The sequence below is a fragment of the Glossina fuscipes genome, unplaced genomic scaffold, assembly GCF_014805625.2.
Source record: "Glossina fuscipes isolate IAEA_lab_2018 unplaced genomic scaffold, Yale_Gfus_2 2, whole genome shotgun sequence".
In the NCBI taxonomy this organism is placed as follows: Eukaryota; Metazoa; Arthropoda; class Insecta; order Diptera; family Glossinidae; genus Glossina; species Glossina fuscipes.
The window spans coordinates 1,912,986-1,929,818 of NW_023998416.1; the positions used below are offsets into that span (position 1 = coordinate 1,912,986).

Genomic DNA, 16,833 nt, shown 5'->3' on the forward strand with positions numbered 1-16,833 from the left:
AACATAAACACATTCATAGCAAAATTGTTAAATATTTCATGTTAATAAAATTTTATTACATTTGTCATTGCATGCACAGCTATACTAAAAGTTGACACCAATTTGTGCATCATATTCTTATGCGTTTTTGCATAACGCATAAGGTGAACTTATATTAAACTGAAAAAGACTCTTTACCCAACTTCCAACTTACATTTTTAATAACTTAGCATGAAGTGTGTCTTTTCTGTCGATATCGTCTTGCGTGAAGTAAGGTAACAGGTACCAAACCCAAACAACACGCATCAACCATTTAAATTTCGCTATACATTTTTTTTATTCTAATTTATGTCAATGCAAGTTGTAGTTAAACTCTTATCTCGACAGAAAAGCAACTAAGTAGATTGCCAGGCGGTTTAAGCACCACCGAATATTGGCAGATTTCACATTTCATTTAGGATGCATTTTATGTTATTTGCCGAAAGCACCGTTGTCAATTTTCACTTCCACTGCTGCCTCCGCAATTAGTTCAATTTTAAGCTATGCATTAAAAATACAACTTTCACCTTTCACTGGCCTGGAGATCGTATAATTGCTTTTAATTGAATGTAAATCATTTTTATACTTATTTGAAAAGGTATTCTTGATATTCTAATTGATATGCACACCTATTAATTATCGCGTTGCGCACACATTGTATTTTAAATTATTTTTGTATTATTTAAGTATTTGTCAGTTTTAACGTCTCCTTAATCTTTTTAAAGAACTAGAAACTAAGCTTGGTGCGACCTTCTTCGCTTATTAAATGGGTTACTTTCGAAATTGAGAAGCTTTTTAAAATTCTATGCAGCGAAAACGTCAACGGAATTACTTCGCTACTTTGTTGATTCATGCTGGATGCTGTCTGCCCGATCTATCCATTAATAAACATTTCTTATCTTGGCTAACTTACCCTAGCTTTTCGTTGGCCTTTCGTGATGGTGCTGTCAAATATTGCCTGAACTTACGTTTTATATGTGTATATATGTGCACGTACATCGACTGAAATGTTTCCGTCCTTTATTTGAGGTCTTGTCCATAAATGTTGAGGAATGACTTTATTCATGCGCTGCAAAAAAAAAAAACCCGCGTTAGACGATCCCTACGTATTTGTTTATGAAAGGCAATGGGCTTTCAATTCTCTGGTACCATCGTTTAGCACGACGAAATTTTGTGTGGCTGAGCGGAAAGTTGATCGTTCCGGTTTGGATGATTGTGGGCATTTAGGATGAACAAAAAACATAACCTACTGATTAAAAAATCGCTAATTTTCTTCAAATGGAGTTGAACGACTGTCAAATTAAAACTGAAAAGAAAGTGGAGACTCTTGCCATGTCTAAGAGCCATATATTGAATCAAGATTTAAGTAAGAAAAAGCTGAAAGCACGTTTGCTTACATTGGGTGAACAACTTGTTTAAATTCGAATTTCCAACGCTCTATTAGCGGGGTTAGTTTAAATTCGATAAATCAAGCTCTGAGCGCCGATCAGTTACCGGAGATAAAACACACATTTAGCATAAATACGCAATCAAAACAATGAACTGCAAAGAGAAAATCAGTTTCAAATGAGACCCTTGCGACCCTTCTCCAGAAAAGTGATGATGACTGCTTTCTGGTATAGTCATGTGACCATCTAAGCTGCCTCTCTTAAAAAAGCAAAAACCATTACAAAAGCAAATGACACAGTCACATTTGCAAAAAAGACATTTTGGCAAAGAGAAAATTTCGCCTCGGCTCACTACAGTTATAAGGGCTTGATGATCATTCACCTTTGCCGGCTAAGCTGAAAATTCCGCTCTGAAGACAAAGGTTTTCGTCAATTTGTTGATCATTATTATTTTGCGAAGAAAGGCTCCAAGTCTCATTTGGACGGTTTAAAAGTATGGAAGAAGTGCATAGGCCAATATGAAGACTATGTAGTAAAATAAAAATAAATTAGAACAAAAAATATCGTGGTTGGTTTTTCGTCCTATATATATTTTTCTTATTTATTATATATTTCCTGAAGATTTAATTGTAAATAAATGCAAGCTTTTGACAGTGTCAGAAAGATTTCAGTCTAATTAAAGTGGTGCTAGCTCGTTATGATCCCAAATAGAATATAAAACAATTTCTTCTTCTTCTTGTCTATTATATCTCATACTGAAAGGTAAGCTTGCAATATATCATGCAAATCTTAGCAGATTGTATTATTGTATTCAAGTTCTCTCTGGATTTACCTTAAAAAAACGGGCATTTTTCAAAGCCTATAAGAAAAGTTTACGGTCGATTGAAAAACCCAATCGCTCAACTAGATATGAAAAATTTTTGTCTAAAACATAACACTAAACATTTTGCAATTCTTGGTTTCTTTTCGAAATAAATATCGACAAAGGCAATGAAATCCTAGTAAGTCCTTGTGCCCTCTCTCTCTTTTTTTTTTTTTTTGCTTTAACAAATGCATATTTCAGTTGTTTGCTTACATGTTTTGCATATCTTGAACCTGAAGCAATTTTCCTTTTTTCCAACGTTTCGTTTATGAAGGGAATCGGAGAAGGAAAATTTTAAAATGGAAGCAAAAATGTTATCTGAAACAAAAATTAAAAATGTTCTTTTTTTTTTTTTTAGATTTTATGTCGACTAAATTGAGTTAAGAGTAAAAAGTTTGGAATTTTGTTTATTTTTTAATTTAATATAAAGTGAAATTTGGGTTTTTCCTTTTCCTAAGCTGAAATAAATTGAACTAATGTTTGATGAAAATTAAAAACCAAAGAAAAACAAGTAAAGTAAACATAGTTCGCCTTGAAGTAAACAGGAGTTCTCGGTTTAAGTTTTATGCCAATTTAAGCAAATTGCAAAATATTATGATGTATGCAATTTTAGATGCAATTTTGCTGTGATTTATAAGGTGTAGTATTGTTGGGCTGGTGCAAGCTGGTTGCGTCCATGTTGAAATTTGATCTGAACTAAATTTATTTATTTATTTTCAATCCGCATAAGTAGTCTAGTAGATAAGACTTGCGACTGTCAAGACTGAATCTTTTATCTCCATCACCGTTATCCTAAAAAAGGCAAAAGATCAATATTTTCATGGTCTATAATATGGAGTGAGTGCAGCTGACTTTTTCTATTTTCAAAATAAAAGTTTTTGTCTTGTAGACATATGGGCGTTGTAGGCGTGTCCTTTGAAAAGTTAAGCTCAATTCCAAATTCTTTTGCAAAATCGTAGACGATATCTTCATTTTCGCTGACGGAAGAATGTTTACCACAAATACTACAAAGTTGCGCAAACAGACAGATGGACAGACGACCAGACGGATATGTTCAGGTGTATTCCACATTTGAAACTGGCCAAGAGTTTGGATTCTTTACGAGGCGTTTGAAGCTTGCTTCTGCGCGTTATAAAGGTATTGGAAAAGAAATAAGTTTTGATACCATATAATATTGAGTAGGCGCGGTCAATTTTTTCCATTTTTATACACAAAAGCTACAGCATTGCCTCTAGAATATGCTTTCAAATTTCTGTAAATTTATTTTTTTGAGTAATGAAGTAATTTTTCATTCATTTTGAAAAACCGAGGATCTTTCAGTTTACGTGGCGCTATATCCTTTCAGCGATTTTGCCCATTTTCATCACTGATCTGCGTGCAAGAACTTCCAATGGTTCTGCCAAATATGAAGTCGCTAGCTTCGTTTTTGCAGCCAGGAGAATGTTTACAACAGGCATTATACAGACGGCCAAGCAGACAGACGAACATGCTTAAATCGATTTAAAATTTGATGTTGATCAAGAATATATACACTTTGTGGGGTCTCTAATGCTTCCTTGTGAGCATTGCAAACGTTTTGACACACTGAATATACCTCTCATCCTTCGATAATGGGTATAAAAAATAATCAATGTTGTGACTGCAAGAGTTATTATAAAAGACAAAGCAGATGAGCAAACAAATTTGGCTCAACTACTGATTGCTTTGGTCCAGAAATATTTCGAATTCGTATAGTTTTTGATGCGTCTTTCTACGTGTTACGGCCGAAATGCTAAATCATGTATACCCCGCTATAGGTAAATTAAATTAAATTATATCAGAACAACGGAGGAGAGTCCAGCATATTATATGCAAATAATTTATGCATGATTTGATTATCTAACACGCTTGAGTTTTTGTATTTACGTTAACAACGAAATGTACCGTAAATAATTTATAAATAAATGAAATTTGAATAAACTGTGAACAAAAGCGAAGCAAATTAAAATTTATGCGCGGATAAATGTTTTTTTTTTTTTTTTTGGAAAAATGCATTAAAATAAATACAGGACGTAAAGGGACCCATGAGTGAAAAACTTTTGTAGTATTTTTGTTATTTTTCAGTTTGTCACTCATAAATTTAACAAATGTATTAACGAAATAAAATGTAAACAAATAAGAAAACAGCATATGCTTTAGAGCGAAGCGTGTTTATCCACCGTACTTATTCGTTGCGAGTTATTATGTAAATCGCTCAGTTCGCACCCTTTTCGCTCTAAGCGTTTAAGTGCGAGTCAGATTTCATATCAATATTGACCGCAGGCCTATATGAATTGTTGATGAAACTATATTGAAATGTTCTTGTATTTGCTTTTTATACCCGTCGTCAAAAGATGAGGGGTATATTCATTTTGTCAAAACGTTTGCAACGCCCACAAGGAAGCATCAGAGACCCCGTAAAGTATATGTATTCTTGATTGGCATTAAATTCTAAACCGATTTAAGTATGTCCGTCTGTCCGTCTGCCCATCTGTGTAATGTCTGTTGTAAACATTTTCCTGGACGTTTGTCTGTCCTTCTGGTTGTTTGCGTAACTTTGTTGTATTTGTGGTAAACACTCCCCCTTTAGCGAGAATAAAGATATCACCAACAAATTTCCAAAAGAATGTGGAATTGACGTAAACTATTCAAAGGACATGCCAACAACGCTCACATGTCTATACGATAAAAACATTTATTTTGAAGGTAAAAGAAATCAGTATGATATAGAATATGAAAACTCTGTTCTTTTACTTCATTTGTCTTTTCAGGCTAAGGGTGATGGATATAAGAGATTCGGTCTCGATCGAATTTAACTTTCTTGCTTGTTTTCTTTTAAGCTTTCCTCACTTTTAAGCTATGCTGTTCGTTGCGATTTATGTAATGGATGTACGAATATATATTTCAGCTTTCTTTCCTCTCGTTCTACATCACTTCGCTTAATCCCACACGAACCAGTAAGAATCCTGGAGCCTTATTTAATATTTGAACTTAATTATATTAATAATTTCACATAACCTTTCCAAAAATACTTTTCTTTTACTTTACTTTAAATCAACAAAAAACACTGTAAGAAAGTTTTTTTTGGAAATTTACAGCTAACCATGGTGTCAAAATTAGTCATTTTCATGTTTCAAATCATGAGTCTTGTTACGATGGATCACAAAGGCGCACAATCAGAAAAGATTTCTGTATCTATAGTACAGGGAGAACGCAATCGACCCAAGTTTTCAGACAGAGATGCATTAACGAACTGTACATAGCGTTTGTCGATTAACATTTTCTTTACAAATCGTGAGCTGAACCAAAGTTTACTCACAATAGTCATATCCTTGTAAACCTTTAAACCTTCTCCGGACCGCAAAAATGAAAATTATTTCAGGGGATAACGCTTTCAAATTTGCAGGAACGTGAGAGATTCTCGCGCGCAGTTGGGTGATGGAAATGAAATAATTCGGTCAAAGGACACGCCTGCAACATAAACAGAGAGCTGGATTTTTTGATCTTTGCTTACCAACGGCAAAAGACCCACAATAGAAAATTCCACGTATTCCATCTATACACTTCTAAAAGCGCAAATAATCAGTCACGCTTATGCAATAGTACAGAGTATGGAAATTTAGTTTTTCTTTACTTTTGTTAGTCTTTTTTGGGAGATAGTTGGTAGATAAAAGAAACTGTTTTCTTACTTGCTTTAATTTTTTTATTTTTGCACAATTCAAAATTAAATCTTATGCGGCCCTAGTGCAATGTTTTGTATTTATATGTATATAACTTATTTTGATCAATAAATGACATTAAACTATAAACAAAGGCTGTAAGTAACATTTAATTATTTCCACGTTTCTCATAAGGGCTTTTGAGGCTCAAGACGGTGCTTTTTTTTCATAAAAGCTTGTTGCCGCATTAGGATATTCATTCATGTCTTTGACAATACTATGGGTCAAAAGTAGGGGTCATGGGAAAGTAAACTCGATTTACTTGTAAAAGATTTTATTATTTTTCAACTGTTTTCGTCATAAAAACACCAAAGTGATTTTGTCATCATGTAGCTGCTTACTTTTCGTGAGTTTTCCTTATATGCGATGAGGCCTGCAAAATAGGCGTATGTAATTCAAATTTCTTACCGCTAACTTTTATGCCAAACTGTTACAACGAAAGAGTTTTCATCGTAGAATATTAAAATTGATGCCTTTTTCCGCAATAAGTGGCATTGTCGATTGCACTCTTGCTCAACTGTAAAGCACCCAAAACGTTTCAAAGCCGCAAAGAGTGTCGGTAGCTTTAAAACTGCCGTTAGCTTTTTCTAATTTAAAGGACAATGACTTACCTTCAACAAAAATCCGCGTCTCTTCATAGAAGACAAATACAGTTCTTTAAGAGAATTCTCTTTCAAAAGAAAAATATTTAAAAAGTTTAAATCCATTTTGTATTGTGTTTCTGTTTACTTTATTGACATTATATTCCTTTCCTCTCTCATTTCTATTTTCAATTTAAATAACTTAATCAAACTTCCTTTTAAAAGGAAAATAAACTTTATTCTCTACTTAACGAAGGTTTTTCTTATATATACTTTTTTTTTTCTCTTCTATTTCCTGTGACAAAAGTTTTGCTAAATGCTTAAAATTATTTACATAGGCACACAATAATAAATAAAAAGTAAAAACATTATGGTAGGCTACAGTCCTCTATCAGATACCCTATACCACTGCGCTTAATACAGCTATTTATATAATGATTTTTTTGAAATAAGGCGTTATATGTAAAGTGGTTGAAAAAGTGGTCCAACGTGCAGCATTTTCAAAAGCGTTCGTCCTTGATTCAGCCCAAGACATGGCAATGCAACAAATTTCATCAAAATGTCTTAAAAAATGCAACTTGTCGATTGAACACAAGAGAACAAGACGGACATACAATCTTTAAATACAATCAGAAAGTAAAGTTAAAAGTGTGGGTCTACTTAAAGTATTTCCACGTATTGTATACATCCGCTTACACTCAGTATACCATAACTCATTTAGGGCATAAAAATATAATAACAACAACGACAACTGTCAACAGACAGAGTAATAAGAAAAGCATTGAGAAATAATTCATAATAACTTAGAAAGTTATTGACTTTAAAAATTTAATCTGATTTATGAATTCTTTATTATTACTTCTTGAAATTTGTGATAAGGAAATGTAGAAGAAAACTATCGGGTTTTAAACGAATTTTCAATGTCTGTAATTTAAAACAAATTACATAAATATCGTATACTTTATTTACTAATAGTCGATCTATTCGACTGGTGAATCTCTGGCAATACACTGTTTAATATTTCAATGGTTTCTCCAATTCTTAAGAATATTACGAGAGACCTGACAGCATTTTTATGCACCCCGCCGAAGGATTCTTGCCTTTTCGTTTGTCTTTTTCTTTTATCTATGCTCCTTTCTTGCAATTCTCAATAACATAAGAAAAAAAAGAAAACTGTAATTTACTAAATATATTTTCATTGAAAAGTGAACTACTATTAAAGATGGTGACAAGCGCTAAAAGATCAGACGAACTTCATCAAGTATAATGTTGTGCTCCAAAATTACGGGCACTTTTTAGATAAAGCGAGTTGTTATACGAAATTACTCTCATTCTCGTCATGATCTTCCTTATGTTCGGCCAGAATGCACTTATGCCAGCAGCTTTTCCAATTTTAGAAATAGTTACTAAATTCAATTTACGGAATTGATTTTCAAAACTTCTTTTTTTTATTTCATTTTCTTGTTTCCATTCAAGCTGTCTTTCTGATTTCAAGGATATCCAAAATCCAAATGACTGTATTTTAAGCGAATTGGACCCTTGCGAAACGCTACGAATGGCATTTCAGATAGAAATATCTCAAAAATTTACTTGTGTACCCTAACATTATTTCAGAATACTAACGGAGACGCTAAGCAGAGCAAATCATATAATATAAAGATGTCAATATTCATTTCCATTTCCTAAGGTCAGTTGTACGTATGGAGATTGAAGTTTAGCCCTACTCATGTCCTATAGTTTACACTTTATGCTCTCCTTAGTTTTCACAGATTATAAGGGCTTATGCGCTTACGTAATATAATAACATTTTTTTAATGAAAATATACTGATTTGGCTTACTACAGAATGGACATAATGAACGAATAGATTATTGAACTCTGTTCATGCTCTTGTTCATCTTCAAGATTGTAAAAGCAAATGGAGAGAACTTGCCATAGTATAAGCTTCGACTTTATCTTAACAATTAAAAGGCCCTTAATAAGAAAAAAACATATATGCTTACTTAATAATCATTCAATTATTTACATGAATCTTCAATTCATTCCCCAACATACGTTGAACTAATTCCTTTATATTCTACTTTAAGTTATACAAGCCTTTATTCGCACTTACCACAAAGGAGTAGAAATGTATTTTATTTGTCCTTTATTTTCGAAAGCCCAGAAAGAATTAACAAAATTCCCATAAAGTCTACGCAGCTTTGATCACTATAAAGTTCGGATGGCAATTGCCTCGAATATGCTCGAAGGAATTGTTCCCTTACTGCATCCCTTTGTCTGTCTTCGGAGCTAAAAAGTTGAAAGTGGTAAAAATCGAAGAAGAAATTTAAAAAGCCCAGCCTCTCCAATACACTTTTCCACCCATAGATTATGTAATCATTCCACAAACTTTCACCACAACCAACACACATACTGTATTAAATTTCATTACTTTTCCAAGGATCAGCTTATGCTCATTACTTTTTTTGCTTTTTTCTCTTATTTCGTCGCATTATTTCAGTGTTGGTATAATACTCCAAAGTGGCAGAAATTTATTACATTAAGTGCCCATCTGCGTTTCCCGCATGCTTCCAGATCTGCCGGCAAAATAAATGACTTTTTTTTTCTTTTTTTTTTTAAATAGAGGAGAAAAAAAGGCTATGCTTACCTGAAAATACTATCCGTAAATTATTATAAGCATTCGTCTCTGAATCATTTCTCTTCTCTTCATTTTCTCACTTTGATATCAAACGTATTTCGCTGGCAAAGTGTTAAAAGGAAAACTTTTATTGTTTATCTTTAATAACTGTTTTTTGATTGCCATAATAACTTTCTATTATTGATACCATGGCAATCGTTATTGAAACGAGTAAAAATTTCACTTTATTAAAATCAATTTTTTAATGGAACTCTCACTCATTGCCTTTCCAGCTGTGCAAGCATCATTTATTCGCTTGCTTGTCTTTACCAAAAAAAAAAAAAAAAGTAAAGAAGAAAAGAATAAATAAATTAAATTCTTTTTGTATTTCTTTTCTATGATTTAATTTTTTTACATTTCTCATCTCTTTCAGTGTTATATACACAACGTTAGTAATATTTAAAAATTTATTCTTTGGAAATATATATGTACGCTTGTGAACATTTTTCACCACCTTTGCTACTCTTTTTCGCCTTTCTGCTCAATGCTTTTTTGGGGCAACTTTTTATTGTTTACTATGTTCTCCTTTTTGTTTTTCATATCTGCCAACGAAGGATGGGTTATGCTAGATTGGTTCCTGCTTTTGTAACATTTTTGGAAATAGGCATCAAATGCTTCGTAAAGCATATGTATTTCATTTTTACGTTTCACTTGATATCTGTCCATACGTCCGGTCGCTGTTTCTTGTTACAATTGCATAGTGGCCCGAATTCGGATGGAAAACTAAAACTTGTTGTGTAGTCTTTTAGTTAATAGCTACTACAGAAGAAATTTGCAAAAGCGCACGATCAACCCATAAACGCATCCACAAAAAACTAAATATCAAAGTAAATATAAATCTGAAATTATACAAAATACAAAATATTTGTAAGACAATGTTACTTACGTTAGGTAAACGAAATACATTCTATGGAAGAAATATTAATTTACAATCCGATATAAAGGCTTTGTAACACCAGTTAAATGGCCTGAATAATAATCGTCCCGATCGACCAACTGACACACTTAAGAAAATATTTTATAATTATAAAGCGTTGGTTTGAGGTGGCGGGTAGGCCCCACAAATTCGCCCTTAAGTGAATATACCATTTTTTTCTTGCTTGTGTTCTTCTTTTTTTTTTTTTTTGCTGCTTTCTTTTCTTTACAATGTAAAAAAAAAAAGAAAAAAATAGAAAACGAGTCGCGTGCTACTTTTTGTAGCTGTTTGCGAAAATTCCTTTTTTTCGCTGTCTGTAGGTAACAATTGTGTGCTGCAAGCGCTTAAAACATGCAGCCTTGGCTATATGTGCCATCTTATATATGGCTGTGTATGTCAGTATATTTATATGGGTTGTTGCATTTTGCGCGTATACGTTTGTTTATGTTTCATATATGTTGGCCCTTTGTAATCGCCACCATTGAAAAACGGAAATATGTTAATTCTATCATTCTGTTTGTTCTGTTTGTTCTGTTTGTTCTGTTTGTTCTATGCAGACAACTTCAATTCTTCGAATCAAGATGGAATTTTTGTTTCCCCCAACTGCCTGCAATAACGGGTTGACTATTGTGAGTGATCAGTAGCCTTTACATGGCCCATAATCATCTCTATATCTGTTAAATTTCAGGGAATTTTTAGGGATTTTTTGGTTTAGCGCGTTTTAGTCCACAAAGTTACAATGGCTGTTGAAATTTCTTACTACTAGGTATTGCACTCTTACTAAGCAAAACACTTTAAAGCTGTTGGATGATCGACAAGCTAGATGAAAACAAAGCATCATGTTCCAAGTGCCTCCATCCGTTCCAATTTTCTAAAATATGGAGAAAGTGTCTTATCTGCAAGTTTGCAATAAACGCACTACTACGCCCAGTGGAAAGATCTTGTTTAGAAATTTGAGCGACACATCAACGCAAAGAGATTTTCCATTATGCTTTTTTTCATCTTTCATCTGCACTTCCTTACGTAACTGTTCTTTAGATAAATGTAGCCCAGGTTCATCTAGAAATATCTAAATTCGGAACTTGTGTCTTGTTGCCGGTAATACAGGCGCAAAAGTTTGAAATAAATCCATTCATCGATTTCGTCCATGTATTGATATCTTTTTTGGTCTTAGGTTGTTATGCGGGAGATTTTTAATCTCCCAGTCTTCATCTCTTCGAAAGAATAGCTTTCTTAGTCATCTTTTCTAATCACGTCTGCTGTCGTTCCTTAAGCCCGATGAGAATTTTAGTTCCCTATCAATCTATTTTGTTAAAAACACTGACGTGACAAGATTTCATTTTGAAATCTGAAAAGTTGAACGATATATCCGGAAATTCAATTTGTACTTGTGTCCTATTTATATCAAAAAAAAATTTTGAAGCATATCAAGCTTTAAAGCTGATTTTAAAATCATTTTCGTGAACTGGACATAATCATCCCAACCATAGAAATTCCGACATGAAGAATGAGGAACGTTTCGTCTGTGACAAGGAAAAGTCGAAGAACTAACTTAACTGAGACGGGCGCTCATATATCGGATATTGTTTTCTGACTTGTTTTCGCTTGTATTTCATTTCGTTTACACTTCATGTGTAGTAAGTTCACATACCTGTATAAGTATTTCTAATCTTTAGCTTTCGTTTTTCAGTCAGTAGCAATTCCCAAATGGTGTCGTATTGTGTTACACTTGAACGATTTTTTGAAAGTTTATTGTGCTATAAAAAAGAAGGAGGCTGATCTTTATACACGCTACTAAGACATGGTGGTCTGTTAATTCTCTTATTTAAGTTGTAATCAAATTTGCCAGTTTGTTGGATTTTTTTAAATCATTGTTGAAGAATGGTGTTTGCCGTTAACTTTATTTTGTTGTTTGAAGAAACTGCAAGTGAGGCTGTAACATAATCCAACGAAATATGTAATTATTCTTTTCATACCTACCACCATAAGTCGGGGCAACGCTTTTATTATATTTGGAAGTTTAGCGACCACAATAATTAAGACTGAAGTTATAGGGACTGATGTTGTTTGAAAATGGCTGCAAACACGCGTAAAATAGACCATAAACTGGAGCTTAATTAAAGCCACGGGATCCCTGGGATCGAGAAATTGATTTCAGCTCTAGGTAGTGGATTTTCAAAGTATGTCCTAGTGCTAAGGGAGTGTGTGTGTATTGAAAATGTGTGCTCTTACATATGTATGGTTTATATTCTGCTCGCCGAACAATGTATAAATATATAACTGATGTAGCATGTACCTGTGAGACTTTAAAAGATTCAACTTAAACTGAACTGGAATTTTTTATTGTTCATTTCTGGCATCTCTGTAGTCATTCAGTTGCGCTATTTTAAATGCAAGTAAAATTTTACGCGAAAAGTTAATTTTTCTTGGCTAATACTCTACTTTCGAACCATTCACTCCGTTCTAAAAAAAAGGGTTAAATCAAAATTTATGTGTTGTTTTTAGAGGCGACCGCAAATAAAGTTCACAATTCATTAAAATTTGGAGCGCTAGAGCTCTCAGTTTTACTTACAATATTCATATAAAAAACAACAATACTAACTAGCTTTGTTTTCCAATTTCCATCTGTCTTATTAACTGTTTTTTAATCGAGCTAGAAGTCACCAATACTGTTGCAAAGAAATAGATAAATCAACAGTAGTTGAAGAAGCGATCACAGCATTATAATCATCATAAATCAACTATTCCAACAACAACTATATTGAAACTTAATACAATATATTGCCCCTTGGTGTAAGCATGAAGACGATTCTAGCGTGGAATCAACCCAATGTTACGGAATCTTTTCAGTTGTGAAAATATACCGTCCTCTAAATTAATGGTCATAACATTGTTGATATTGTATCATATGTTGATCTTGCTATTTCTCTCGATCAAAAAATTAACCCTCATGACCCTCAGTCAATTATAAATAAAGCACGAATCTCTCTGAGTTTTAAAAAAAAGGTCGGGGAACTTTACATAACGGAAAGTTTTTGTGTGCGCTTATAAAATCTATTCCAGAGTATGCAGCAGTTTCCTGCGTTCCAGGCTAAATCTCTCAGGTAACTAATGTAGAGTCGGTACAAAAACAGTTTCCCCCTTTTTTTTACACTAGAATTTACACTAGAATACATCATTATGTCTTCCGCCTTAGGGGAATCTGTTTATCGGCGCTTGACTCATCGGTGCTTGAGAAAAGAAGGCACATGTTATGTATAGTTCCTCACTTTTACTCAGTCAAGCATCTTTAAATGCTCCATCTCGCTTTTCTAAGGTCTAAAAATTTGGACGACTTTTACACGCACGTTTCATGTTCATACAAATTTCAAAGCTGAGTTCTACGTTACCAATTATGCATCTATACATACGTCTGCACTCATCTGCAGTTGCTTGGGTAATCGCATACATTAGTTATTGGTATTAGAGTCGTGAAGGCTTCTATTTCTTCCATGCATCACATTGCCAGTTTAATTGCATTAGCTAATCACATTTACTATTTTTCTTAACTCAATAAGGCTTTATTGCCTCATCTTTTCAATTTACATTTATAGCACTATATATTTTATATTTATTATGGCTATATAGTTTAGCTAATGATATTAAATAAATAAATAAATAAATTTTATAAGTGCTTTGCAATGTCTTTTGAAATGAATGCGCAAAACGAAATAAGAAGTAGATATGACTATTAGAATATGCAATCCCGTGATGCGTACCCTTGCGTAACAGATAATATCAAATAGTACCGTACGGTATAGTAACAAATTTTTATCTTTCTACAGTTGCATGTCAAATTATTTTAGTAGAAAAGTTTTATTTTTGTTTAGAATCGAAATCTCACTTGCCTTGAGGGACAGATTCGATTTGAACTTCGAAAGACTTCTGAGAAATACTTCTCAAAAATTGCAGTTTACTTTTGACAGAAATATCTTCATATTTTAGATCTTCACTTCCCTACTAATAATTTCTCTTGTGCCGATGCTGACTTTTTTCTAATCCAATTGATGGGCGTGAACTAGGAAGGAATATAACGTTAAGCTTTAATTCATAATTCAAATCTGAAGTATATGTGTGTGTTAATACCTTCAGGTCTTTGATGTCTATTTAAGGGTGTAATAAAAATGAAAGTACCCTTCGTTTTCCCTATGCATAGAAATTGAAAACATATATAAATCTTTTAACTTCGTTACTATCATTGATTTTTTTTTTTTTTGTTTTTTTTTTTTTTAAGCTATGTAAAAAACACTTCATTAGTAACTTATAAAAGTAAATTGAAAGCATTCCGCCATCTTTTTCTTTCATTTTATTTATACATGAAATTCAGGTAACAACTGAAAAGGCGAATTTGGTTGGATGTGTGAGACATTTCTGAAAACGTATCACATCAAAGTAATATATTGTACGATTGCACATAGAAAACTAAAAATATCTATGAACTGATAATGCATTTTTTATTTAACTAGCACTCGCTTAAATGGCGTACCTTGAAAACCATTTGGTTGTGATTTACGTATGGCTTTCGTCGTTCGATATTTATTGTGAAAAAATAAAGGGAAAACACTGATCAAATTTGAACTTTGCTTGTTTACAAACAAACAACATGACAACATTTAGTCCGTAATAAAATCATGCACACATACATCTGATTTGATTGATATGAGAGAGCATTTTTCGCGTTTCGTATTGTGCGTGGGTACATATATCAAAGCAATTAGGAATTCGAAAATGATACCTAGCTAACGCAATATGCCATTATTGGCTTACTCTTTCAATTATTAATTACTTTTCAGTCGATTGAACGGGAAGTAAATATCCGCTATTTCTATCATAAAGATTACGGACGAAGAATTTTTCAAAAACATACTGAAGTAGGATATCTACGTAGAGTTCACTTTCGCCAACCATATGATTCCATTAATTTCTAAAACAACAAAAACAAAACTTCCCATCATTTATTCAGCACTGTATACAGAATTGCGCTTGTACTGCGAAGGTAGGTGCTCCAGAGGCAAAAATATTGCCAACTGTCGAGCTCCACCCAGCATTACCAATGCCTAGCACTTTGCAAATTTTAGCTAAAATTGTCGATCGGTTCAGAATGAGCTAAACAAAGAATTTGCGTTAAGTATAATCAAAATTTCTGAAAGCTATAAAGGACGATTACTTTACACTTTTTTTTTAATTTATACTAAAATTTATTCGTCCAAGTTTTCAGCAAACAGAAATACCATATCTTATTCCCATAATGTTCTTAGGCTTTAACTTTCGTTTTGTAATAAATTTAGTTAAAAATGAACGCTTATTGTTCTCGAGCTGTTGAAGTGAAGATAAAGTTGGATGATAACAGCAGCATCAACAAAGAATAATTCGAAAATATTTATTATATATAAATAAATCTTGTTTGGACTTTAATTACAATTCTTTCGCGTTACCACAACACGATATGCGCAAGATGACCTTATGCTGTGCATAAAAACCACTATGCCACATACCTCAACCATCATGTTAAACGATGATGTTCATACACTTGTACATTTTCGATAGTTTTCCTCATTTCTTTTTTTTTTTTTTTGGTTTTTTTTGTTTGTTTGCTTCTTTTTTTTTTCATTGTGGTGCTTTGCTATGCTGGTGAAGAAGAACAATTCAAAAGCCAGTGAAGCGGTATAACGCATCCGCCCGAGCAACCGTTTATGGAAGATGTACAATTTTAAATTAATACACTTTATGATTCTCGGTTTTGCGTCCCACTACTGTTTTTTTTTTTTTTTCTTTTTTGTTTTAACAATAAGTTTGCTTCCGCCGTTAAATAATTGAGTTTTCTTTTATTTGCTCATACTTATGTTTTTCTCTGTTCTCTTTTAGGTCATGTTGGGGGTTGCGGCATTACGGACGAGGTCTCCCAATGGATGGAGAATATACAAAATTCGGCTGTGGAAGAATTGCCAGAACCGATGTCAAAAGATGTAAAAAAAATTCCCAAAAAACGTACGCCATCGATTGAGCACAATACGGATAATGTTGTTATGAAATCTCAAGACGGCGAAGTGATACTAGCTGAAGCCCTCTACTCGTTACCCTCTAATAACACTAAGAAAAAACAATTGAAATCGACATCGTTTTCATATACACAACCGCAGTTACATACTCAACAGCATCCACCGAAAAAGTATGGCGCCAATGATGATTTTAAATATGCTTATCAAAAATATACAAAAGAAGCGAATTTTGTCGGTGCGTTTTATGATCCAGAAACGGGTCGTCGATATTCGCCAACCCATAACGACTGGCATGAACATGTGCATGAGCGCGTGAAACGCGCTTCCGGTTTGCTCGGCTCTTCGCCACGCCGTGAAGATAACAAAAATACCTGTTCGCTATACATACAAACAGACCCATTGATTTGGCGTCATATACGTGAAGGCATCGCTGACGTAAGTACACTTTCAAATTTACCAAATATGAGAAAGCAGAAAAAAAATGAAAAAAAAAAAAACCCCCAACAAATCGAAATGTTACAAACACGTTGTGAAACGAATAAAAATATACTCATCCCTGTTGGATATCCGCTCTTTTCCGTTTTGGCAATTACACAGGCACATACTTCCTCCTCGAT

The 16,833-nt window shown here is 33.3% G+C and overlaps 1 protein-coding gene across 5 annotated transcripts in view; it reads left to right on the top strand.

The window, feature by feature from the left end:
* LOC119633549 (disintegrin and metalloproteinase domain-containing protein 10) overlaps positions 1-16,833 on the top strand; it is a 137,044-nt gene that overhangs the window by 109,265 nt on the left and 10,946 nt on the right. For all 5 annotated transcript variants that reach the window (XR_005246878.1, XR_005246876.1, XR_005246877.1 and 2 more), the window contains one exon: positions 16,083-16,651. Coding sequence is in view for 2 of the 5 variants with exons in the window: in XM_038027155.1 (XP_037883083.1) it covers positions 16,083-16,651 (569 nt within the window). In the remaining 3 variants the exon portion in view is untranslated. The remainder of the gene's footprint in view (positions 1-16,082; positions 16,652-16,833) is intronic.